At 41.3% G+C, this 26,228-nt stretch overlaps 1 protein-coding gene across 1 annotated transcript in view; it reads left to right on the forward strand.

Moving 5' to 3' along the window:
• The first annotated feature begins 3,745 nt into the window (after positions 1-3,745).
• Positions 3,746-26,228, forward strand: part of gfra4a (GDNF family receptor alpha 4a) — a 385,676-nt gene continuing 363,193 nt past the window's right edge. Inside the window, exons 1-2 of the mRNA XM_028565152.1 lie at positions 3,746-4,412; positions 4,509-4,598. Coding sequence (XP_028420953.1) covers positions 4,286-4,412; positions 4,509-4,598 — 217 coding nt within the window. The 5' untranslated portion in view covers positions 3,746-4,285. The remainder of the gene's footprint in view (positions 4,413-4,508; positions 4,599-26,228) is intronic.

Genomic DNA, 26,228 nt, shown 5'->3' on the forward strand with positions numbered 1-26,228 from the left:
GCCTGAATGCACTGTAAGTTTTGGTCTTTGGAGTCAGATGGTCTCATTTGGGGAGGAGGAGCAGGTCTGACTTTGTCTTCATGACCTTTTGAGGGCCACTTTATTTAGAGCATCTGGCCACAGAATTGGCAGCATGGAATAGCATTGTAAATAGGTATTTGTTTAACTTAATGAACACACTCCAGTCTTTTGACATTAAAAATCCCCCTTGTGTTGCGTGTGATCCGCTGCGGACTGTAGTTGCATATTGAATCCTCCTTTGTGCATAGTAATACAGTTTTAAAGAGAGAATTGCATAGAGTAGGCTAGGGGAAAGTGGGTCACTCATGACACCAGGGATGTGCAGCAGAAAGCACTATGTGCTTGTCATGTCATCTCTCACTAAGCTGCAGTCACTCAGGAGCGGCCCCGGGTGTCAGTGGCGTCAGATTGTGCAGGTTGAATCCATTCTAGAAGCAACCTTGTCCAATTTCTTTTTTTTTTCCTTACTGGCCATTACCTATTTCACAGTGAGAGCCTCCGATATGTTTGATGACAGCTGTCATGTCTCATGCCGCCCAATGACTGCATACATTTAAGGAGATTAGAGCTCTGTTCAAGCTTCGCTTGTGATAGGAATTCTCACAGCGTACAACATTTTTGAAACACTGGCCTACATGGTGTAGAGGTTTTAAGTTTTGAAATCATTTTTCATATTCCGTATGTGTCATGAATGTGATGTCTGGTTAGTTGAGTATACACAGTAGGAGCCCCATTCATTTGTAATGGCAGTTTAATAATTACCTGCGTGTGTGTGTGTGTGTGTGTGTGTGTGTGCGTGGGTTGCTGCATTTGTGTCACCCGTGTATAGTCCGCTTTGAAAATATCTTTGAAAATAGCTGCAACCTTGTGTGAACACATCACACGTTACATTTTCTGACAAATGCCTTTTTCAGAGCGGGCCAGCGTCCAGGCCTCTATGATTCAGTATACTGTACATTTTATTCCAAATCGTCAAGGTGAATGGATGTAGGGGTGTATCTAGGAGTTATGAATCTCTGGAGACCCCTCAATATATATTATTTTGATCTCTACACCACCATTATTCAACAAATGAGAAACATACTGTCTACCCTCCAAAACTGAAACAAATGTCTTGATGTTGTTTACTGAGGAATCATTGGCCACGTCTCTAATAGAACGAATGACGATTGGACTGTTTTTGATTCTGCTAATAATCTAACAGCAACTGCAGTTTGGGGTATTTTATTTTTTAAATTTCACATCTAATTGCCACAAATGGGACCTCAGAGGTCCTTCTTCTATCTGTGTGGGTCTGTAGGGATTTAGAGGGACACAGGAGAAAAAAGTTCTTCCCCTCTTCCCGTCCCTTCCTTCCTTCCTAGTTTAATGACTCTTGATGACTCATGTCCCGATTTATCACTTTTACTACCAATCCTGTTTTAAGGGGTCCTCCTTTTATCAGTTTGGGTCTGTGGGGAGAAAAAGATAACACAGCAGTAAAATGTTCTTCCCCTCCAGCCCGGTCCCAATTTATTTGTCCCCTGTGTTATTTTACTTTTGTCCCTGTCTTGTCCCAATCTGTTCCTTTTACTCCAGATTCTCTTTTTTTCTTTCTTTCTTTCTTTCTTTCTTTCTTTCTTACGACTACAACCATTGTCCCTGTCATGTCCCAATTCTCACTATTGTTCCTGATCCTGTTTCAGATTTGACATGGCTCCTTCCTCTCTGCATCGCCCCTCTCTCATCTGTAATGATCTTTTCTGTTGTCAAAATGCTTATACTTAAACCTGCAGCAGCTGTGGGACCCTCAGGATTATTGAGGAACAAGACTGATATTTCTGTTCCAATGCAGTCGCTACCAAAATGACACCAATGACGGCCAGGTAAGCTTTTGTTTTCCCTTGCATGACGCTTCAGTTCTTTTCTAACAGTGGGGATGGATTTACAATTTGTGCTAACGTAATGTGGGCATCATCCATCAACCCCAAATTACCTTTTCCTGGCTACTGTAGACAGCAATATTCCATAGCTCATTGCTCTTTAATCTCAGTTCTAATGAGAAATATTTTGGTACAGCTTTCCAACCGTCACAGCTCATTATTGCAGGTTTCAAAGCTGTACCTGCCTGAAGTTTGATGTCTTTTCAAACCAGAGCTTTGCTGACTCACTCTCAAAGAAAATGTAGTCAGCTGGTACACTGTAAATATAATTTCCTGAAAGTAGTTTTAAAGTCTCCAACTATTGTCGGTAACATGGAAATTCCCATTTAAAAATATATGTTTTTCACCGTTTACATGCTCACTTATGCTGTTTGTTCTTTATTTGTTGTTGCTCTTTTTTCAAATTTGGGTTCAGTCGGCCGATGTGCATCTTACAACATTTTCATTTCAAAGCACCATTTTATTAGAAAAGAGACGGTTCCTGGTGTTTCTTTGCTCAGCATTTCAAAATAAAAGCTTGCATTGTAAAAAAGCTTAAATTATCTTTGTCAAACTTAGAGAGTTGTTTCTCAAGACGTGGTCTACAGGAAGAGATGATGTGACCCAATTTCGACACCAAGCCAGAAAATAGTAAAACGTAGCCTATGATGTTAAGTATTTCAGACAGGGCACTGACACAAGCTTCATTGTGTGTTTGCTTTGGTGAGCTCTAATTTGGTCTTGTATAGCTCTCTTTGGTTGAAAAGGACAGTAGCAGAGGGTTTATTGCTTTGATTTGCACAGGGACCTTCTGTATTAAAATCTTCCTGTGAAATCATTTAAAACTCACCAGTCTAATCAGCTTTAATCAGCAAGTTGGGTTGCAGCAATACATTTCATCCTAACCTCCCTGATGAGATGCTCCGTCTGCTCATATTAAATACTCAGATCGTGCATGTGTACTTCAATGCCAAAAGAGGAAGTCCCCATATACAGTATATGTCATCTCATTAGTGTCCTTTGATAATGATCATTTCTGCTAAACATTTGGTTGCTAATAGCATCCCCTAGTGGTAAAGTGCCATAGCAGTTTAACTGCCATTGTTACATTCCCAGTTTTGTCAGATCTGTGACCAAGCAAGGCATCTTTTATCCATTTTTTTCAAATTAAATAATTATCTATAGGTTCTCAGCTTTATTTTTTATTTTTATTTTTTTTAAGTCAGGTCTTAAAACATTCCCATTCTCCAGGGCTTTTTAAACCTGTACAACCATATTTATCATTTTGTCTTTTATAATCTTTTCTCTTACATTTATTAAATGAAAAATCTTTTTACCCTTAGTGTGTCTCTGTATATTTTGTTGTTGTTAAACTGTAATCTGTTTTTGTTTGTTTTTATTCTGTAAAGCACTTTGAATTACTAGTGTATGAATTGTGCTATATAAATAAATTGCCTTGCCCATGCCTTGCTTTTGATTGGTTTAGTGCCAGTTTGGCTATGTTTGTATTGGTCCTTTTGTTTTGTTTAACGAAGTTTGCTTTTCTTTCTATCTCTTGCAAAAGAGGTCTCAATGAGATGACATTATATACAACCAAGTTACAGTAGCCTAGTTGCTAATACAACATTCTAGATAAGTGTGAAATTATTGTTGGGCCAAAATAGTTGATGTTATACATTTTACTGTTTTTACTTTTATTATTTTTAATACTTTATTTGTTTTACTCTTGACTCTGGCATCTGCTTGATTAATTAATTGTATGACGGAAAATGTAACAAATTTTATTTGACAGTCACTTTAAAAATGACCTCGGTGAGGAATGTTCGTCGAGGGCGCTAAAGATTGGCTGCGGCCCTGGATTGTTTGGAATCGCCATGGCGTCACGACTGGCGTTCTAGAACGCGGTTGATGTTCGCGAGGCGAGCTCGAGACGCTCGTTTGTTGCCATGACAGCTGCTCCCACAGGTGTAGAAGGTGGCTTGACGAAAGTAGCTTAGCTAGCTAGCTACATGCCCGGCTTGGCTAATGTTGGGTATTTCTGAGTTTTTAGGAGAGGAGAGGCTCGGTCCAATGAAGATTAACAAAAAGATGTAATAATAACGAAATGACATGACAGAACAGGATGTTACGCTGCAGCGGACTGAAAATAACTCGACACTAATCAGGAGCACCAGGAGAATTCCTGGTGGGTCGCGGTGTTCAATCATGGGACTGGGTTGAAATTATAGCCGAAATATATGGTGCTGTCCCTAGGCTTCCTGTACAACGTTACACTTCAGTCAGTTGTGTTTGTTAGAAGATGCGACCCGCGAGCTAAAAGAAGCTATAAAAACAGATAATAATAAGCGCAAAACGGCGCTGAAATGGCGACAATTAAAACGAGGAAAGCGCTACAAAGTGACGCGGCCAGAGGATCTAAACTCAGCAACTTTTTCATTAAAACCAGCTCGAAGTTTGAGAGTGAAACGCCAAATGAAGACGATGAGACGGGTAAGCTAAGCTAGCTAGTTCTATAGGAGCTGTGCTAAATCATAATACAACGTTGCCTGCAAACTTCATGTTTATAAATCAGAGTTAATCTTGCAGCTCTACAGCAGCAGCCAGTCCAGTTTGCTGCTAACAGTGACTATGAAGAGCCAAGCAGCCGTCCTGAGCCCAGAACTCCAGAGTGGGCAGGTAGGACTGTTCATTGAGTGAATATTATAAGAACTAGAATTAATATCGGTGATGGGTATGGTGTTTATTATGAAGGGTATGAGGCACAGAGGTAATCAATGATGCTAGATGATTTGGCACTACATTATTGAAACTGACTTGATCAGAAATCTTTATAAAAAGGGGAGATTTGTGCTGAGACAATTTATAAAATGTGATTTAGTGTCAAAGCAGTTGTATCACAGTATGTGAAGAAGCAAACATAATGAGTAGTTACAATATAACCACTTTATATGGCCAAATTTTAAAGGTCCAATATGTAATATTTGTACTGTAATAAATCCAAAAATGACACCAATGCCTCATCAGATATTAAGGAAACATGTTAAACTGAAATACTATCTTTTCTGACAACAATGCTAATTTCAGTATTTTTTCTTTTTGAAATTTACATTCCGTGACGGAATTTATGTTTATGTTTTGATCTGTGTGTTGTTATCAACGGCCCAGTTTGACAGGCAGGCCGGGTTGCCAGATATACCTGTAAAAACGTAAACCCAGCGCGCTACAGCTGTAACGGTAGTACAGCCATGAAAGCAGCAAACAAACAAATAGGATCAACGGAGATAGATTCTACATGACATAAAAAAATGAAAACAGCATGTTTCTAACAGTTGCGTCACCAGAGACGTAACAACCCCCTGGTAAATATTGGAGATGTATTTGAAAGATGGAGACAGCTTAGAGCCCAAAAGGACGCAGAGTTGGCTTATTTTCTCCTGAACCGGTAAGCATTAGCTCCACGCTAATTTATCACAGCTACTAGGGATGGGCATTTTTTGTCATTTCAACATTTGTGTACTCACATTGAATTATATAGCTAGAGTAACCGAGTTGGTTACTCGCAAAAACAATTGAGACATAGCCAGTAAAGTGATCCCGACTGGTCCTGGCTAACGCCGCCATGCTAACCCTGCTAACTGTTAACGTTACCGGGAGGACCAGGCAAGCAGCCCATGGCTGTTTACAATGTGTAGTTCAGCGGCTGGAGCCGACAACGGTGAGTTATTTTAAGCCACGAGAGGGGGGCTGTAAATCGGAAAGAGGAGACTATGAGTTTGCAGTGTGTTTAGCGATTGTTGCCGTAATTCTAAGCCAATGAAGTGTGTTCCGTCGGCAAGGTAGTGGTATTTTTAGCGTTTCGTATTGTAATTCTAAGCCGAGGAAGTGTGCCTGACTGGCGTCTGGAGAGAACAGTGAGGTTGTTGTGTTTTTAGCGGTTCATACTGTAATTTTAAGCCAAAAAAGTGTGTCTGTTAGTTGGTTACAGAGCTCCACGTGAGCACGGGCTTTTATGACTGTCAATATAGCCAGCATCTACCGTTAGCTACTCCGCTGTGCTGTGGAGTAATCTCTGGCTATGTGAGAAAAGCGTCCAGCTACATTGTTGTGAATGCTGCGGTCTCAGCCTGGCAACCCCCGTGAACATCGAGTCTGGGCAGGAGGGGGCGGGGGAGACGACTCTCCAGTATTTTGAATTGGTAGTGCAGTAACTATTTTAACCGCTAGCTGCCAGTATTACACACAATATTACATATTGCACCTTTAAGAGATACGTTTTTAATCAGCTCGATTTCTGAGGACTATGGTTAACTGCTCCTCAGATCTCTGCAGGGTAAATCCAGACAGCTAGCTAGACTATCTGTCCAATCTGAGTTTTCTGTTGAATGACTAAAACAACCTTTGAAGTACACACGTTCACCAAAACAAGTTATTTCCCGAGGCTATTTTGCAACACCATGCCGGCGCCGCCCATGATGATTGTGATTGGTTTAAAGAAATGTCAATAAACCAGCACGTTTTTCTCCCATCCCGGAATGCTGTGTGGAGTAGCCGGACCCTCCTCCGCTGCGCTGTGGAGGAAGGTCTGGCAAAGCGCGACTATGAAGGTAGTAATTTAAAATAAAACCCTGTAGTTTAACAGATGCATAGGTTGACCAATGATGACTGATCAGTTTTTCGGCTGTTAAACAGGAGCTTATAGTACCAAGTGCCAATCCACCAACTACACCTGGACCCTTATTTTGTATTCTGGTATTGCCTAGATAAAGTGTGTGCCACTTGCTCTAGCTGCAGACAAGCAGCCTGAATGTTTTTTTTTTTAAAGGGGCTCTACACCTCCATCTTTTTTCTCTGTGGGCCCTCCAAAACATGAGGCCCCTGGCTTGAGCCCCTGTAAGCATATGCATTAAGTAAACCGCAGTCTTGTGAGAAAGCTGAAATATGTGGGCTTGATGGCTTCATATACTGTAAGTGTGTGGTTGTGGTGTGGCCGTTGTCCCTGAGGCTGAATGTAGCTGCGTAATGTTGGATGGTGCATAAAGTAATGAAACTCATCCTTCCTATACCACATTGCCATTTGGAGCCGCCATTGTATGCGGTTCTTTCAGTACAGCTTCAAAATAAAAGCATTTCTCAGCCGGCATATTCCACAGCCGTCACAACACCTACATTGCAGCACCTCTCCAACTAACATCAATCCTACTGATTCCTGATAACAGCACGCATGCCATTCGTCGACCCTGCTTCCCCCGACTGAGGGGCCACAATTAGCCAACAAAATGTAATCTCAATCAATTTCAATTTCACCTTTGTAGAGACAATTGAGAACACAAGGGGTTAATTATCTCTCTGCAGTATTGATTGGTGTTTCTCGCTGGCCTGTTAATTAGGGTGACTGATTTGGCACCAGGGTTGGAGTGAGAGATAAATGATGAGCGGGAAAGGAGGGGACCGTGGAGTAATTCCTCGCTGCTACTCAACAATTTTAAGCCTCCTCTGTTGTTTTCTCTCCTCCTCTGTTTCTTCCTCTTATGAATCTGCTTTTAGCTGAATAATGTAACGGCAGCTGATTAGTCTTCTTTTTTTACTCCTAGTTATGGTTGATGTGTCTTGATGGAGGCATTTTCTGTCACCTGGATGAGACTGAGACTTTGCATATCATGCTCTTTACCTATGATAGGAAGATGCGCTGCAATTTGTAGTTTGTTATGCATTTTTCGTGATGTGCTGCATGCAGAAAATGGCATAAAAGGGTATTTTTTTCTTCACTGAAAGAAGATACCTCGTCAAGCTGTCTCCTTGTTATGTCTCATTGATGTGCACGGGATATGTAATGAATAGAACCCAGCCTCAGAAACACTTATATGCTTTGTGGGAGCTTTCCATGAGTACCAGGCTTCCTGCCGCTTGGCTATGCTTGGCTACACAGGTGACAGTGTGGCTTAGCTGTGAAAGTGAGGCAGGCAGAGCTGCAAGGCAAGCCTAATTGAAATCCCCTCCTATGTGAGACAGAGGAGATGGAGCTGTAAAAGACCTTAATTACTGAGGCCACTAATGAGAGATAATTAGGTCATATGGCAATGTCTCTACCGGGGCTCTGCTGCTGAGATGTGGGAAGGAATAAAAAGGTGGGCAAACTATGCAACTCCTGTTGCTCATCACCATTATGCACCACCATTATAAATGAACAGTTAATTAGTAGTAATAGTTATCATTATATAAAGGCCCTTTTGTCATCACCAACCGAGCAAATACTACCTTACTAAGCCACACGCCTGGCATGAGGTAGTGCAAAAGAGCCCCCAGATGCCAGGCCCAGAAAATGAATTTCTTTGTACTGTTGTTTTTTTTTTTTTGGAGGGGGAGCTTTTCTGCCTTTATTTGATAGGACAGTTAGGTGAGAAAAGGGGAGAGAGAGAGAGCATAAATGAAATCTTCACAGGTTGGATTTGAACCCTGGACCTCTAGGTATATGTGCGCCTGCTCTACCCACTGACGCAACCCGGCCACTTTTTGTACTGTTTTTATATTTGCCACTTTGTGGCGGGTGCCATGGTCCTTTGTTGACATTAGGTTAGCAAACTCCATTTCTAATCAACGTTAAATAGTGTTGCACCTAACGTATTTACATACAACATAATCGATTTTTTTAGATTTCTTTTAGTCCAAATACAGTATAAATAATTTGGATGTTTAACAATCTTTGTTGCACACTGCGCAGTGACTTTTCACTTGGAGAAAGGGTTTGCCTGTGCAATTTTGTTTATGTTGATGCACTTTAATTAAATACAATAAATATATATTTTTAAAATATATTTACAGTTTGCAGTTATTTTGTTTTAAATGGAAGGGGGTAAAAATCGAATCGTAAATCGTCTACAACGTAATTACAAACAACTGACTTCCTGACTTTGATTGGCACAAACAGTCATGTCAACTTTCCCGGCTGTTTTACTGGCCCCGGGCCATCGGACCAGTGCTTATGTTGAACCCTGCTTAACAGTGGTGGCTGCTGGTCATTCAAAGAGGGGAAGCTCATTTTTGGCCTACATCATAAAAATTGTCCATTTATTTATATTAATATTATAATAAAATATATATAACGTAATAAATAATATATAATAATAAATAATATAATACAATAATATAATAATAATAATAATAATAATAATAATAATTTATAATATCCGTGAGGTTTCATCAAGAGGCATGGCCAGCAGTACATTGTCTTTGTCACAGCCATACAGTGTATGGTCACAGCACTTCCAGTCAGCCAGCTAACTTTGTCATACCAGGAGAGCAATATTAGCATTGTCTGCCATCGTGTGCAGTTTGCTAGCTGGCTAGTTCACCCCTACAACACTAGCTTAGCCTACTGTATGTATGTATGTATGTATGAATGAATGAATGAATGAATGAATGAATGAATGAATGAACGAACAATCTAACAAAACAATATTAAACTCGAAGGAGGAAATGTGGGAATTAGGTTAAACTGAAACAAGGAATGTGGTGTGTAATTGTATGAAATGTATGATGAAAATTGGCTAGCAAATACCAAGAAATAGGTTGGAGCAGTTCGATTTTCAACTACACTTGCAAAATCTGCGATGCGACTGAACTGAGCTCTGCTTGAAGTTGAACAGCTTCGGCGACTTTTTATAGTACAAAATCGCTGTCAATCAAAAGGAGATACAGTCCTTTGACAGACCCTCCAATCATCACGCAGAAGCCCAGTGTCCAGGCCAACCCACTGCTCCATTGACCCCCAGAGACGCTGAGCGTCTATGGGTGGGACATAATCGCAGTATTTATCCAATGACCGTCTAGTTTCGATGCACTGAAAAAAACTGCTCAAAGCAGTCCTATTGAAGTCAACGGACGCTAGGCTTCAACAGGGAAATGCACTGAGACGCTATGGGAATGTATGAGAAGGACATTGAGTCAACTAATTCTGCACATTTTAGTCAATAAAATGTTAACCCAATAGTACATATTTGACCATTACATTTTAGACATTTTAGGGGAAGCTGAGCTTTCTTTGCAGTCTTAAAGTAGGCTTATTTTACACTTTACACCACATTTTTTTAACATTAATATGCGTTCCCCCAGCCTGTCTATGGTCCCCCAGTGGCTAGAAATGGTGATAGGTGTAAACTGAGCCCTGGGTATCCTGCTCTGCCTTTGAGAAAATGAAAGCTCCAATGGGCGGATCTGGAATCTTCTCCTTATGAGGTCATAAGGGGAAAGGTTACCTCCCCCCTTCTCTGCTTTGCCCGCCCAGAGAATTTGGCCCACCCATTTTTTCGGATATGCTTGTTTTCTTTTAACTTCTAAGCAGTATTAACCTTTACAAACTCAGTGACACAAACTCACAATTCAGCTTTTTTATTTAAAGTGCCCATATTATGAAAAAAAACACTTTTTCTGGGATTTAGGGTGTTCTTTTGTGTCTCTGGTGCTTCCACACACATACAAACTTTGAAAAAAATCCATTCACGCTGTTTTGAGTGAGATACGGTTTCTGAATGTGTCCTGCCTTCAGTCTCCTAGTGAGCTGTTCAAAATCGGCTCGGACTGTGACGTCACAGTCCAAAATGAGCTGGCTAACCACAACCCTTAGCTCGTAGCGTTAGCATGCTAATGCTAGCATGCTACGTTGTTCTCAATAGCAAAGCACTGCTACAACACACACAACTTCACCATAATCTACAAAAGAACTACTTACATGTGCGCCCTCATTTAGAAGTCTCCCAGCTAATCCTGCCTTGTAACTGACCAAAGTTGGAGAAACAGCCTTTCTTTTACTGTCTCTAGAGTTAGCTAGCTGACATGCTCTACATCTGAGCTACTGCGCATGTGCGAGTGCAATCAAAGATAGTACAGAAGAAGAAGATGAAAAGAGGTCTCACTCTGTAGCTAAAACCGAGACCAGGTGAAAAGAGGATCTGCAGCAGTGAGAGAGAGCTGTGCAGTACAACAAAAATATGGTGTTTTTTGAAAATTAAACCATGTAAAACTATTCTAGTACAACCTTAAAATACAGTTATGAACCTGAAAATGAGCATAATATGGGTGCTTTAAACTGTTAATATATTCAGCAAAGCACATTCAAAATGACCTAAATAAAAGCTAATTGGATGCTCACCTATAACAATTTTAAGGACACTGCGATCTCGGTTGTCAGAGGTTTCGTCGACAACAACGAAGATTTGAGTTCCACGGATCTCTTGCAGCACAGACAGGTGGGTCTGCCTGAGGCTGCTGGCGTTTTCTGGAAGCGCGCCTCCCTGCTTGCCATGTTTAACAAGAAACGGACATATCCTCTTCATTTTCTCTAGCGGTGTGTCCGCTTCAGCACACATTACAACAAAATCTTCCACAAACTCACGCCTTGCATCTATTGATTTTGTCGTTGCCTCCATGGTAACCTGGAGGGATTTACCCGCTGTGGATTTAGCTTTGTTCTTGAGATGAACTTTTGATTTCAAATGGTCGTTACGTGTGTCTTTGCGGGTCCAGTCAACTGTATGTCGACAAAACTTACAAAACAGTCGTTGTCCAGACTCATAGTAGTCGTTGGGGTATCGTTCAGCCCGGTATTTAGCAGTTAATTCAGAGTTTCTTCATTTTTTTGCCACCGTTGTCTTATCGGGAGGCGCCACTTGCTTCTGCATTTTTTTCCTTCGCAACAAACTCAACGTGAACGTGATGACGTATGGTTACTAGGCAACAGGCCACGGTTTAGGTAGAGACCTGTCTCTGCTTGTTGTTGAGACCTTTCTACGCTTGTTTTAAAATGAAAAATGAGAAGGAAGTAAAAAAATCATTTATTTAATATGTCAACAAAATGTATGCAAATTCTGTGCGATTCCGCGTGTATAACAGAATTCCATTTTCATGTGTAAATTCCGCGATTCCATCCGTGTTTTCCGCATCGCAGAAGTCATAGAGCCCTAGACGTCATGGCTTTCAAATGAGCAAAGTAGCAGTTGGTCAAGGCTACACCCCCACCGTCCACCTTGCCCCCCCCTCTCTCCTCCTCAATAGCTTCAGACACAGAAATGGCACATCCTAAGGAAAGCTCATTGTGGGACAGGCTCTAGTGGCTGTAATTCTGCACCAAGGCTGAATTTCGGGAAAGAGACTTCAGATACAGTATTAGGGGACCACTAAGGTCTATATAAAAGAGACTTCAGATACAGTATTAGGGGACCACTAAGGTCTATATAAAAGAGACTTCAGATACAGTATTAGGGGACCACTAAGGTCTATATAAAAGAGACTTCAGATACAGTATTAGGGGACCACTAAGGTCTATATAAAAGAGACTTCAGATACAGTATTAGGGGACCACTAAGGGTTATATAAAAGAGACTTCAGATACAGTATTAGGGGACCACTAAGGCCTATATAAAAGAGACTTCAGATACAGTATTAGGGGACCACTAAGGTCTATATAAAAGAGACTTCAGATACAGTATTAGGGGACCACTAAGGCCTATATAAAAAAGAGACTTCAGATACAGTATTAGGGGACCACTAAGGTCTTTATAAAAGAGACTTCAGATACAGTATTAGGGGACCACTAAGGTCTATATAAAAGAGACTTCAGATACAGTATTAGGGGACCACTAAGGCCTATATAAAAGAGACTTCAGATACAGTATTAGGGGACCACTAAGGTCTATATAAAAGAGACTTCAGATACAGTATTAGGGGACCACTAAGGCCTATATAAAAGAGACTTCAGATACAGTATTAGGGGACCACTAAGGTCTTTATAAAAGAGACTTCAGATACAGTATTAGGGGACCACTAAGGTCTATATAAAAGAGACTTCAGATACAGTATTAGGGGACCACTAAGGTCTATATAAAAGAGACTTCAGATACAGTATTAGGGGACCACTAAGGTCTATATAAAAGAGACTTCAGATACAGTATTAGGGGACCACTAAGGTCTATATAAAAGAATCCAAAGAGCACCATGTCATGGGACCTTAAAACTATTAACCAGTTCATTGGGGCTGAAAAAGGTGGGAAGAAATATTCAGATCATTTTACTTAAGTATTAGTTGCAGTCCCACTGTGTAACAATCATGAAACTTCAATAAAGTACAGAAATACTATCAGCAAAATGTACTTGATTATTGAAAGTCAAAGGTCACATCTTCAAATGTCCTGTTTGTTCTGACCAAAAATGACTCAAAAATATGACATTCATAATGTCATTTCTCAGGACTTGCATACATTGAAACGAAATCTGGCCCCTGCATTTAACCCATCCTATGCACTAGGATCAGTGGGCAGCCGTAGCACAGGGGCCAGGGGCACTGACAGGAGCACAACCAACATACATGGCTTTGGTGGTCAGAGGAAACCCACACAAACATGGACACTTCACACAGAAAGGACCGGCACGGACAGGGAAAAGCAAATTATATTCATATTTAAGAGGTTGAAAACGGCAATTATTGTTATTGCTTACCAGTGCACCACATTTCCTAAGGCCTGTTCTGTTAAGTTCCATCTTTCAGTATCGCCCTGCAACGAGCATTATTCTTTTGATCAACTGAGACCGCTGAAAGTGTATTTTACATAAAACACAGACACAGAGTATTGGACATCTTTCTCTCCACTGTCTCTGAAAGTGAATTTGAACGATCCCGCATAAGTGGAGCCAAATTAGTAGCACTCCCACAGTATAGTCACTAACACACACATACACATATGCCCTCTTAAATACATTTTGATTTACATGTTGGTGAAGTCATTGTGGGAATTCGGGAGAGGCTGAGACAGACTGCTTCGTGTTGGTGGTACGGCATGATTAATACAGGAGATGCTGCTATGATGTTCACGCTCAGAGAAGCGTGATTATGTGGAGCTGCTGTGCATGAATGAGTGATCCCCACACACACACCGTGCATCCCGTTGAAAAATACTTTATATACCCAGTCCCTTTACAGCTGTATATATTGATGTTGCAATTCATGTTTCTTTGGCTGTTCAGGGAAACATTTGTACATTGTTTAGTTTACCATCTCTTTTGCAGGGCTAACGTGAAAGTCGATATTTCTTGGATTTGTTTTGTGTGCAGTGCTCTGTTGGTGGAAAACATTGATTTGTTCTTTGGTATTTTTCTCACGGCTTAGCTCAGTGTTTGAGGATAAAGTCTTTCCATAGCTTATATTATGTGCTGTAGCTTTGAGGGTAGCGAATGTCTGATATGGATGATTGAGCTCACAGGCGCACGCACACATGGATTGCTGCGCAAGTTACTTCAGATTCAATGAAGGTAAAGCGTCTAATAAACAGAACAGCAGAATCAGCCATGTGTCTTTTTTATTGGAGAAACGGAAAACCAAAGTGGAGGAGTCATGGGTCCAGCTTTGGAAAGCACTAATGGGCTTCTTCAGAGCTCTTCAGCATAATGACCTCTTCAGCTCTCCAACCATTTAAGTGATCTCCAGTTAATTGGGCTGGAACCTCAATCATGTCAACGTTTTCCCCCCCATCTGACCCTGCTCTCTTTTCATCCATTAGCAGTATTTTTTATTCCACACAGTTCTGAGCACCTTCAGAGAATATCATCTCCATGTTTGAAGTAGATTATCTTGTAAAAGTGTGTACAGCTAGCACCACTGCTGAAGACTTTTTTTACAACTTTGGTCTTTCTTATTTGTGCCCGCCAAGGCAAGAAACGCAAGCCGTGAAACGATGACACAGGTTTTAAACAAACCCCAGAATTGAACCATGTTATCAAACCATCCTAGTGGTTGTGATTTTAAGGTGTTGCAAGATAAATCCAGGGGGTCACAAGATAATGAACATGATACTTTCTAGGGCTGCACAATATATCTTTTTTTTATTTTATTTTTTTTATTGTCATCGCGATAGCAACTAGTGCAATAAAGACGTTGCGGAAGGCTGTGACATATAGCCAAAGACACACAAGAAAATCTCAGCAGAAAACTCCACTTTAAAATGTAAAATGTCTTTCTTTTGTTAGTGGTGCCTTTTTATAAGAATGTTGGAAAGATTTCTTTTGTTTTGAATTCAACAAGCAATGTGTTACATTTTTGCAGAATACTGAAAGCAACAGAAAGGCAGAACTGAGTACATTTTAGTATCTGTTTATCTATTGCACGTTATATCGCCATCGCGAACTTCAACACCATAATCGCATATTTTCCTCATATGGTACAGGTGCAGCCCTAATTTTCTATGGAAAAGTGTTGAACTTTTACAGTTATTGGCACAAAATGTAACAAATAACCAAGTCTTAGTCATTGACCTTTTTTTTTTTTTTTTTTTTTTTTTTTTTTAGGCAAAGCACTAACACTATGAAATGACTAACTATAACCCATGAAACAATTCCTGTGATTTCACCTGTCCTGCATTTGATTACATAGGGTACTAGTATGTTTTCTCTTTGTAATAATCTGGTTAGTAGGGGTGTGACAAGACACGTGGCTCACGAGAACGAGACAAGATTTTAACCCTTTATAAGTATTCAATTAAGAAAACTTCAATTAAAAAATATGACGGTCTTTCCTCAGAAGTGTTTCATTGCAGCAGTATACAAGGAAGTAGGCTGCTCTTGTATTGATTTATGGCCATTTTAAGCTGAGGGGAGAACATTTCTCTTTGTTTAATATTAAAAGTAGAGTTAGGTTTTTCTTTCTGCTTCCGACTCATTTAAAAAAAAAAAAAGACAGAGAAAGAGAGCAATCTGCGCGAGTCAGCGCCACACTGAACTGCACACTGCAGTCCCTGTGTCTGTGTCAGTCGCGAGTGAGAGAGAGAGCAGTCGTACCCTCTAACGTTCTAACGGTTTTACAGGCAGCTTTTTACAATTGCAACTCCGCTACCGCTCTGAAAAGTGAACTTGGAGTCAACTTTGGCGAACGGGCGGGGGATCTTCTATGCTAATTTAGAGGTCCAAGGTCCAGACTCCTATTCAAAGCCAGATGTGTTATAAGACCAACCAGGTCAGACTACGTCTACTGGCTGCTGCACTTGTGACTGTTACCGCGAGACAATTTTTACCTCGACGAGAAGTCTTGTCACATTTTCTCGTGGGGAGAGATCTCGTCACACCTCTACTGGTTAGACTGTGTTTTTGTTCACAACCTTTCTCACTTACTGCTTGTGTTCCTTCTCTGTTGCTCAGTCTCAAGATCTCAGGAGTGAAGTTGGCGAGTTGGTTAGAGTGATGGTCAAAACAATATAAATATGACCCTGCTTGTTGAAAGTCCAACTTTTCCTTTAAACCAGGTTTTTATCTAATGTTTGGCCAGTTCTCTGCTCCTTGAGTCACACTCATATCGGTGATATGCAGCAGGGAAAACGGCAGAGGACAGTGCCGTCACTGTCTGTGTCTTCTTAAAGGAGAATTCCGGCCAATTTTTACGTTAATCTTGATCGCTATAGAAAATCCACGGAGCGGCGGTGGTGTGGCTATGTCCTCCAGTTACTGAAGGCTAGCTTTAGCTTGTGCTTGGAGCAGCAAGTTCATCTGCCTGTTTCCCCTCTGTCTGTCAGTCTCGTTCTTTCCAACTCTTGTGAGGCTAGTTCTTCGTCTGTATACTCTGGTTCGAATAAATAAGGACGACCATCAAACTCAAAAGGCTCTTCCGTGTGTTGTATATCTGCTATATTCTTCGTACTCCAAGCTTCTTCCCTTATAAACAACTCCGCTTTTCACTCTTCACACACTACGCTCCAATCCAATGCACACTACTGTTTACCTTTTTCTGCTACAACTGAATTCCCAGGAGACCGCGCGATGCAACAGCTAAGCTTCAGTAACGCTATTACTGTGCAAGCCACAGACATCGTTTATCCCGTTTCCATGTAGTTACATAGTCACTGATATGGTCATAACCACTACAGTGCTCAATTACCTATTTTGAGGGGGAAATAATCTAAACCTTTCGCTGCAAAGGCATGATCTGTCCTATGCAGAACATCCACCAGACCACCGGGTGCTCCGTGGATTTTTATGATTAACACAGAAGCCTGTCTGAATACACTCACCAGACGGCAGCTAGCAGCTAACGGCTATCAGCTAGCAGGGCAAGCTAGCTACTGACAGGATCGAGACAGGGACCAGGGTAGGTGAATTTAAACAATGTCTGAGTTGAAAACTCATCTTGTTGACACGTAAGGGCCCTGTTCATGTGGCACAGACATATTAATTGCATTTTGTGTCTGTTAAGAGCCACAATGGCACTCTAAAACTTGACCCGACCACTGCCGTTTTAGCTCAGGGGACGCTTGTAGTACGTAGCTGCAGCTTCTCCGTGTTACCTGCACTGATTTGGGTCGGGTTTTTTTCTGTCGAAAGTACTTGCGTAGCTATAGCGATCAAGATTAACGTAAAAATTGGCCGGAATTCTCCTTTTAATACTTGTATGATGTGGCTCAGATGCATGGGTTTGGTTCAGACGGAGTGGGTGGGGCTCACTCATTTTTTTTCCCTTCTCAGCCTTGGCACAAGACACCTTCCTGTGGGTCCCGTCTCGCATGTGACAAATAGATGGTGGCATCTGTGGGCTGGAGGCCTCTGCGACACGGCGGCTAGTGCTAACGGGATGAATATTCATCACAGGGCGCTATTTCCCCCGATCTGCTCAATGCCGGCTGTTGTCCTCCGATAGAGACAGAAAGGCAGAACGTGGCCGAGAAAATGTGATGATGATGTGCGATGAGAGCCAGGGCCGAGGAGGAAGTAAAGCAGATTGAGGGAAAGAGAGGGGTTGGCTTTGAGAGATGCTTCGACCAGATAAAAGAGACAACTTGGGAGGGTGGACTGTGAGAAAGGGGAGAGGAGGAAAAAAAAAAAGAGACCGAGGTAGGGGAAAGGATTGCTCTGGAAAGATAACTAGACAGCGACTGAGAAAGTAACAGGTGTAGGAGGTTTGAGAGAGAAAAATGTGAGGTGAGAAGGTGGGGGGCCTCAGAGAAAAGACAGAGGGGAGGTGAAAAGTGTTGCTTTGGGAAGATGAGTGAATTAAATCGGGTGCTGGAAAATGGAGAGGTGAAAAGGATGACTTCAGAGCGACGAGTAGACGGTGCGAGAGGAGAGAAAGGTCTGGAAGTTTAGCGTCGGTATAAAGAGTGACTTATTCCCAGATGAAGACAGAAGCTGATCCCCCCCCCCCCCAGCTCGTCCTGCACGCTGGCTGATTGCGTACCTGTTAGGCTGCTGCTGCGCTCTGGTCGAGGGATAAGTAAACAAGGCTGTTGCTCGCAGATGGGACTGTCTGAGATGGATGGCCTTGTCTCAGATACAAGCATGCGTGCACACACACATGGAAATCCACAGTGGCTCATACTGTGCCAAAGTATGGCAGCATGGAAGGGGGAAAGAAATACTTGCACATGGAAGAATCTCATTGGAAAAATCACTTTAGGCAAAACAAGTCCATAGTGTTGTTTTGGTCACAGGAGGAGATGATGCAGTATTCGATTTAGCAAAGGTGAAGCTGGGGCAAAACCTGTTAACAAACTTGCGTGGCTTGCCTGCTGTGATTGACTTTCAGTATATGTGTGTGAGGGAGGGAGAAAAGGAACAAATTAGATGGTAAACTCTGTTTATGACAGTGTGTTCCTGTCTGTGTGGCTGAGCATTCAAGGGTTTTCCTTCGTCTGCCTTTAGGTGTGTCTTGTTTGCGTGAGAAACCTGTAATTCATCTTCCAGTAATGTGGGAAGCGACGGTAATAAGCAGGTACCAAACACCGGCTCCCGGATAGACATCTCTAAATCACGGTTGGAAGTGCGGAGAAACAAATAAAAAAAGTAGTCCTCAACCTTACATTTTTCATTTGTCAGCGAGGCACGAGCGTGACAGCGTTGCTCCCCACATGAAAAAGGGAAAATATGAATGCAAAGAACTGCAAGCTTTGTCGCTCCGCCATCTTGCGTCAGACAGCCCTGCTCGGCAGGGGGAAACGGGAGAGGGGAATTCATTATCTCTAATGTATTCTAATGCACCAGGTGCCAGCTTTCATCACAGCTAAAGAGTATGTGTATAGTGTTATACAGTATGAGCTAGTCTACTGTAACTGTACAGCTGCTAAGTATTTATGTCTGCAGCAGCTCCCTCTGTATGTGATCGTTAGTGTTTGTAGGACTGACAGTTTAGTGATTAATGCACATTGATGATTGCTTTTATTGCTTCAACTAGCTCCAGATATAAATTCAGTGGTTTAGTAATTTCAAAAAATGATTGGACTTGTGGCTCTTCATCACAGAACTATGGGAACCGTGTGAAACTGACTACTGCATCACTTTGAGTTAAGCTCAAGTGTTGATGATGCAATGACAGAAAGACAGTAGAGTTAGCAGCTGACATTTTCAACTTTTGTCGCAACTGTGTTCAATTTTTGTGTTAAAGGGATAATTTGAGTTTATTACAACTTGGGTCTTACTTTTGACCATCATTTTTATGTATTTTGGTTTTGGAGGTTGCCGTTTTAAAACTGACTAGGGACAACAGCTGAGAATTAGTGTGCTGAGCTAACTCTCATTTACAGTTACTTTGCTGTTGATTAACGAGCACGGTCCCTGTCAAATAAACTGCTGAGATCTGGAAATGTGTCATTTGCTAAAAAGGAGGACACACAAAATAAGCAGTCAGATGATCCTACAGTTTGTAAACTAGGGATGTCACAAGAACCAATTCTCCAGTACCAACTGGATGCAAAAATTCTGAAAACGTGAAGGAACAAATTTTTTCTTTATCTTTCCTGAGTTCACCTGGAACTCCCATACCGCAAGTAAATCTGTTTCTACGGTGGCCGAGAAGGGTCACAACACATACAAACGCCACAACAACTGCATATTCAGAAAACACCTCCAAATTCAGAAAACACATACAAACGCCACAACAACTACATATTCAGAAAACACATACAAACGCCAAAACAACTACATATTCAGAAAACACCTACAAATGCCACAACAACTACATATTCAGAAAACACCTACAAACGCCACAACAACTACATATTCAGAAAACACCACCAAATTCTGAAAACAACTTCGTCAAATTCATATCACGTAAGCTGCAAATATTCACAGCACGAGTAAATAGGGAAACGAACTGCAAGCTGCAAAGACGACAACGGAAATGTTTCCAGGGGGCCAATAATCAGTGACGGACCCGCATCCATCCGGGGTGCAAAATTACGAATCCAGCTATGGCCACGGCGAAATAATAATTTAAATGTAAGTATCTTTAGTGTGTCGTACATGTGTTATCACCGTTAATGTTTTACATCAATGTAACGCTTAATGCTTCAATGCTGGTACAAATTGCTATAGTAATTAGGTAGATACACCCGAGCTAACGTTAAGCTATCGTTAACAGTAGGCTGTTAGCTAGCTAGGTTGCTGTCTTTTTGTACCATTTGCATTTTTAAAGTTTGTCCGGTGGCATTTTCATCTCTTTTATATAACGTTAGCCGAGATTTAGAAATGTGTGTTTATCAGTTGTAGCTGCATGATTTAAGGTAACGCTGCACCTTATTTACTTCACTATCAACGTTAAATGAAGGCTAAAATATATGAGTAGTATCCCATGTAACAAGTATAACGTTGCATATAACGTTACGTTATGGAATTCATAATGGTAAACATATTTTTCTTGTGTTTGCTGTCTTTTAACAGGGACAAACGGAGGTGGTCGCTGATGATGGGAAAGCAAAAGACAAGCAGGGAGACAGAGGCCAAAGAGAGATGTTGAATAGCTAGATTATTTGCCATTCTGAAAATAAATGCATTAACTTAACTGGTTTGTCTTTGTCATTTCGTTTTTGGGTGTGTATATAATATAAACGTTTTTCAATTTCTATTTCTAACTGAATAATTATATTCAGATCGTACCTGTTTCAATAACTTGTAAGGTATATAAGCTCTAAAAAGACATTAACGAAACGTGTATCTTTATTATAACATTTATTCAAACATTACTAAACTGTACACAAGTATATTCAACATGAAGCGGCGACCAGACTCAGTAGCTGATGATGGGGTTGCTTCAAGACTGCAGACAGAAGGAGAAAGCTTTAGGTTAGTCCAGTAGTTATCCAACCTGTCCTGGTAAGATTAGAATTGTATCACAAATATATTTAAGCATACTGCATATCATACTGCCTGTGGTAGGTCATTAGCTGGTAGTGTTTACCTTGTAGATGCTGATCATATTTTGCACTGCATTTGTTTGAAAGCTAGAAGCTACTGGACAATGGGCTAATGTTACATACATTTAGTAAACTACGAGCTAATGTATACTTCTACTGTAAGGATAATGCAATTAAGATTAATGCAATTGCAAACATCAACTCTCCCAATTTTTTTTTTTATTTACTGACATGGGATAAATAAGAGAAAACGACTATTGCTTACATTAAAGCCTAACAGTGTCGGTAACGTTACCTACCTTAGCACGTTGCGGCAAAGTTGCCGACAGATTATTCTCCTCCTGCAAGCAGACTGACGCTGATTCATATTCTTCATTTCAACAAAAACATTGAACAGCACAGTTCACAGTTCCACATCCATGTCGTCCAGTGTTTTGAAATGCAGCGCAGAAGTGAAGGTGGCGAAACACTTTCAATGATGCAAGCACGAAATGACGTGCACTTGCTAGCCTGTTCCAATGTACATGTTGTCCGAATGCTCAGGAGGAGTCTGACCTAGCCCTCTGAAGGACCCTTGACAATGAGAAACGGCAGATAGCGAGAAGACAACCAGATGGATGCGGGTCCGTCACTGATTATGGCCCCCCTGGAAACATTTCCGTTGTCGTCTTTGCAGCTTGCAGTTCGTTTCCCTATTTACTCGTGCTGTGAATATTTGCAGCGTACGTGATGTGAAATCGACGAAGTTGTTTTCTGAATTTGTATGTGTTTTCTGAATATGTAGTTGTTGTGGCGTTTGCATGTGTTTTGCTGAATTTGGAGGTGTTTTCTGAATATGCAGTTGTTGTGGCGGCGTTTGCATGTGTTTTGCTGAATTTGGAGGTGTTTTCTGAATATGCAGTTGTTGTGGCGTTTGTATGTGTTGTGACCCTTCTCGGCCACCGTATGTTTCTCTCTGCCCTCGTTTTTCACATAGAGCCTGAACGTCAGCTACAATAGCTGACATGAGCTGACGTCACCTCTGTTAACTTTAACCAGCCCGGTTCTATGTAAATAAAAAAAAAACAAAAAAAAACCCGGCAGAAACCGACTTAACATACTTGCGGTTTGGGAAGACAATACCGTATGCTAGCTGTGTGGTGATGGCAGACTCCCCTCCCCTCAAACCCCTCCACACCATGCCAAAACATTGACGGAAAGCTGAAACTGAAAAAAACAACTTGTAGGGCAAGTGAAGGAGAAATTGACTTGCCCCACTGGACAAGTTAAAACTCAAACAAAATAAAATGCCATGTTACTTCACGTTATGTGCCACTCATTACGTCTATGTTACCGATTTGAAACGATACATTTTTTTCCCCCGCAATCCGGGGCAGCGGACCCAGCGGTAGCCGGTCAGCGGGCCGCTAACGTTAGACCCAGCCCGCTGTTCAGCTCATTCTCTGTAAGCAATGCAGCATGAAAGCACGGTGAACCAGCCGGTTTTAGTTAGCTAACGTTAGTTTGCTAACTCCGCCTTAACGTTACCTCCTCGCCACATCATTGACCCGGTGCTAATACGGCACCAGTGCCTTAACGACCGTTATCTACTGGACCGAATTGCAACGCAGATTTCGGTGCCACTGAAATGCCTGCGCTTCTCTCTGATGCTCCGAAAACGGACGTTAGATTAGATCAAAATTATTTTAAATATAGTATAAGTTCAGGTTTAAGTCACCCTTACCTCTGGTCAAAATATTGACTTAGTATCTCAAAATATAAACGTAGAATCTCAAAGTAATAAGAAAATGTAAAATATTGACTTAGAATCTCAATATATTGGCTTAGAATCTCAATATATTGGCTCAGTATCTCAATATATTGACTTAATATTAGAGATGGCCCGATACCATTTTTTGCTTCCCGATACTGATTCCGATACCTGAACTTGCCTATCGGCCGATACGAGTACCGATCCGATACCAGTGTGTCATATGTTTTATTATGTTTTAACAGCTGTATACTACTATCCCTGTATGGATGTGATATGATTTCTATCTTTGTTTTCTGTCTGGCTCAGGTTAAACTGAATGCTACAGAACTTTCTTTTATTATCCAGTTTGACAGTCAGTTATAACGGAAAAAGAACATAAACTACTTTAACGTAGATTTTCTTTAGGGCTTTATTACGTGGTATCGGATCGGTGCATAAACTCCAGTACATACCGATACCAGCGTTTTAGGCAGTATCGGAGCCAATACTTGATACTGGTATCTCTACTTAATATCTCAAAATATTGGTTCAGTATCTCAATATATTGACTTAGTAACCCAGAATATTGACTAAGAATCTCAAAGCAATGAGAACATTTAAAATATTGACTTACAATCTCAATATATTGACTAAATAGCTCAAAAGTATCGAGTTAGTATCTCAATATATTGACTTAGTAACTCAGAATATTGACTAGGAATCCGAAAGTAATGACAAACTTTAAAATATTGACTTAGAATCTCAATATATTAACTTCTTTACACCAGCGTGCAAAGTACTGCTTTGTATTATGGACTCTGGAGATCCTTCTTTCTTGTTGAAGGGGAAATCTATTCTTGGGACATGTTTGTTTCTACTGTTTCAACTGAATTTTATTAATGCTGATAGTGTTTGGATACTTTCAACGGTTTGTTCGACTTCTGCATTAGCAAAACACAATTTTTTTAAATTTCTTTTTTTAATGAAATGATAAATCTTTACCCGGACAAGTGACTTTTGCGCATGGACAAGTGAAACGTAAATGTACTTGTCCAAAGGATAAGTGCCTCAAAAAGTTAATGTCAAGCCCTGGGGGTTTACTTCATCTAAGTAAAACTTCTCAAATTCAGAAAGCTTTTTTAAAGATAGACAATAGAACAAAAGGACAAGTGTAACTTCTAACATTAATTACCCTTCGGTTCCATTTAAATGTGCCGGTATTTACGGACTGCTGTTATGATTTAAATCAAATTACATTCATTCCAGTGTTTTCTGTGTTTACCAGAGAGCAGCCGGCATGGATGGGTTCAGCACATGTCAGTGTGTCCTTCTGTTAATCATCAGGGGCCTCATTTATAAAACTGTGCAGCGAATTTGCATCAGAAGTGGTGTACTGCTGAGACATAGGACGTGAGTACGCGCAGAAATATTCAGATTTATAAAGCTGTGTGCACAGATGTCCTACGTCGGTTTCCCTTTTATAAATCACAATCGACTCTAAATGTGGCACAGCTTTGGCGGCTTCATGTAACGCCCATTGTTGCCCTTAAATAGTCAGTGAAACGCCCCAAATTAATATTAATTCATACCGACATCACAGAAGGAAAACAAAACAAAGGACTTTCACTCAATGTGAAGTCGTAGTTCTTGTTAGAGAGGTGGAAAAGAGGAGTATTTATGTTTCAGACGCAGTTAATGCCACAACCTCAGAAGGTCGGACCGCGGCCCAAATTAAAAAGAAATGGTCCAATATTGAAGTTGATGCATTAGAAAAAACGCCTAGTGCTACACAGAGAAAGTGTTTTTGCCATGGGACAACAGAGCTGACCCCTTTTTTGAAGTGGGACAGGCACGGCGTGGTTTCTCCGAGTGCTCCTCTGTAACGCTGGCCCAGAAACCCAACAGAGATCCACCAGGACAGCTTGAGGCAGACGGAACCGTCATAAGCCAATTGTCCTTGTTTGCCAGTAAGTCTTCTTACTGCCGGTCTCCATATGACACATCTCCCAACATTGCAAAATCAGCCTTTTTATACCCATCAATTTGATTGTACCTAAAAAGCTCATGGTGTCGGAATGAATCTACAGTAATTGACAAACCGTTCTGGCACCTTTCACAATGGTTAAAACTTGCTTTAGGCCTACAATAAAAACAAACAATTGATCTAAAGCCATAAAAATAAACACTGTATAAAACACTATGATACTGTATATGATGACCATATTAAAACGACGTGCTCCGCCAGATGCAGGCATCGAAAACGGCATCAGTATAAACATTATTTGTCCTGTTTATCGTAATATTTATGAGAATAAATTCCTTAACATGCTAATATAATTGCAGAACATATTTGAGTTTTCTTATTGCAAATATATCTTTACAATAGTATCTAGGTTTGTGTAGGATATTAATTGTACATGGTCTCAGTTTCACACAGTTTCACGTGTTTCTTCCACCTGCCGTCTGTGTCGCCATTTCTCATTTCAGCTGTTTCCGTGCGTACGCCTGGGTCAGTGTGTCTGTGGAGGACCGCACATTTTCCCGTTAAGTTGCTTTTTAAAAATCCTAAATTGAGAGCGGCGTACGCTTTCTTCTGTGCGTACGCCACGTTTATAACCGGGGATTTCCACTGGATGCGTAACGGCTGCGGACCGGCTCCGCTGCGTGTCTGCTGCGTGCTCCGCCGTCCGTCAATACCCACCGGGTCCGGATTTGTTGCGGAACGGCTGCCGCCGTGACTGACAGCTGTAGTCACGAGGACCTACAAGTTCTCGCGAATTCACGTAGAATAGAACCACAAAACCAACAACAGTTTGTTTCCATCCAGAGGAGTAGAGGGGAAACGACTCTGTGCTGTGTTTTCAAGGTGTAGTGCAGGGAAATATGATATTTTATTTTGAAAATTAACCAGATATTTATTTTGTTTCTGTGCTCCACTTCCTGTCCCGCACTATCTGCCGTGTGCTGAATTGCCGCGGAGCTCTCCGGCGTCCGTCAAAAATAGAAGCTCTGCGTATCTGCTGCGGAGGGCTGCGGACTGACGGAACTGGGACGGAGTCGGGACGTTCTGCAGTCAGTGGAAATACACACGCTGACTTTAATGGAAACCTAATGACTCCGTCGACGTTCCGCATACGTTCCACATCCAGTGGAAATTGCCGGTAAATGAGCCCCCAGATTACTATGAAAGGTGTGTGTTTGGTGCAACAGGCCACTGCTCTGGGTTTTCACAAAGACGGTTTTAGATTTCATCCCTGTTATATGCACCAAACAGGAGCAAGTATGTCTCAAAGTCTGTAGCAAAATAGGAAAACTGTGAAAATATATGATCAGTGTTGGAAACTGTGGCACAGAACACTGAACAACCGCTTGATTTTCGCTCTGAATCCTTCTGCCTTTGACTGCCCAGATAAGATGGTCCCA

Source organism: Perca flavescens, chromosome 20 (assembly GCF_004354835.1).
Source record: "Perca flavescens isolate YP-PL-M2 chromosome 20, PFLA_1.0, whole genome shotgun sequence".
Lineage (NCBI taxonomy): Eukaryota > Metazoa > Chordata > Actinopteri > Perciformes > Percidae > Perca > Perca flavescens.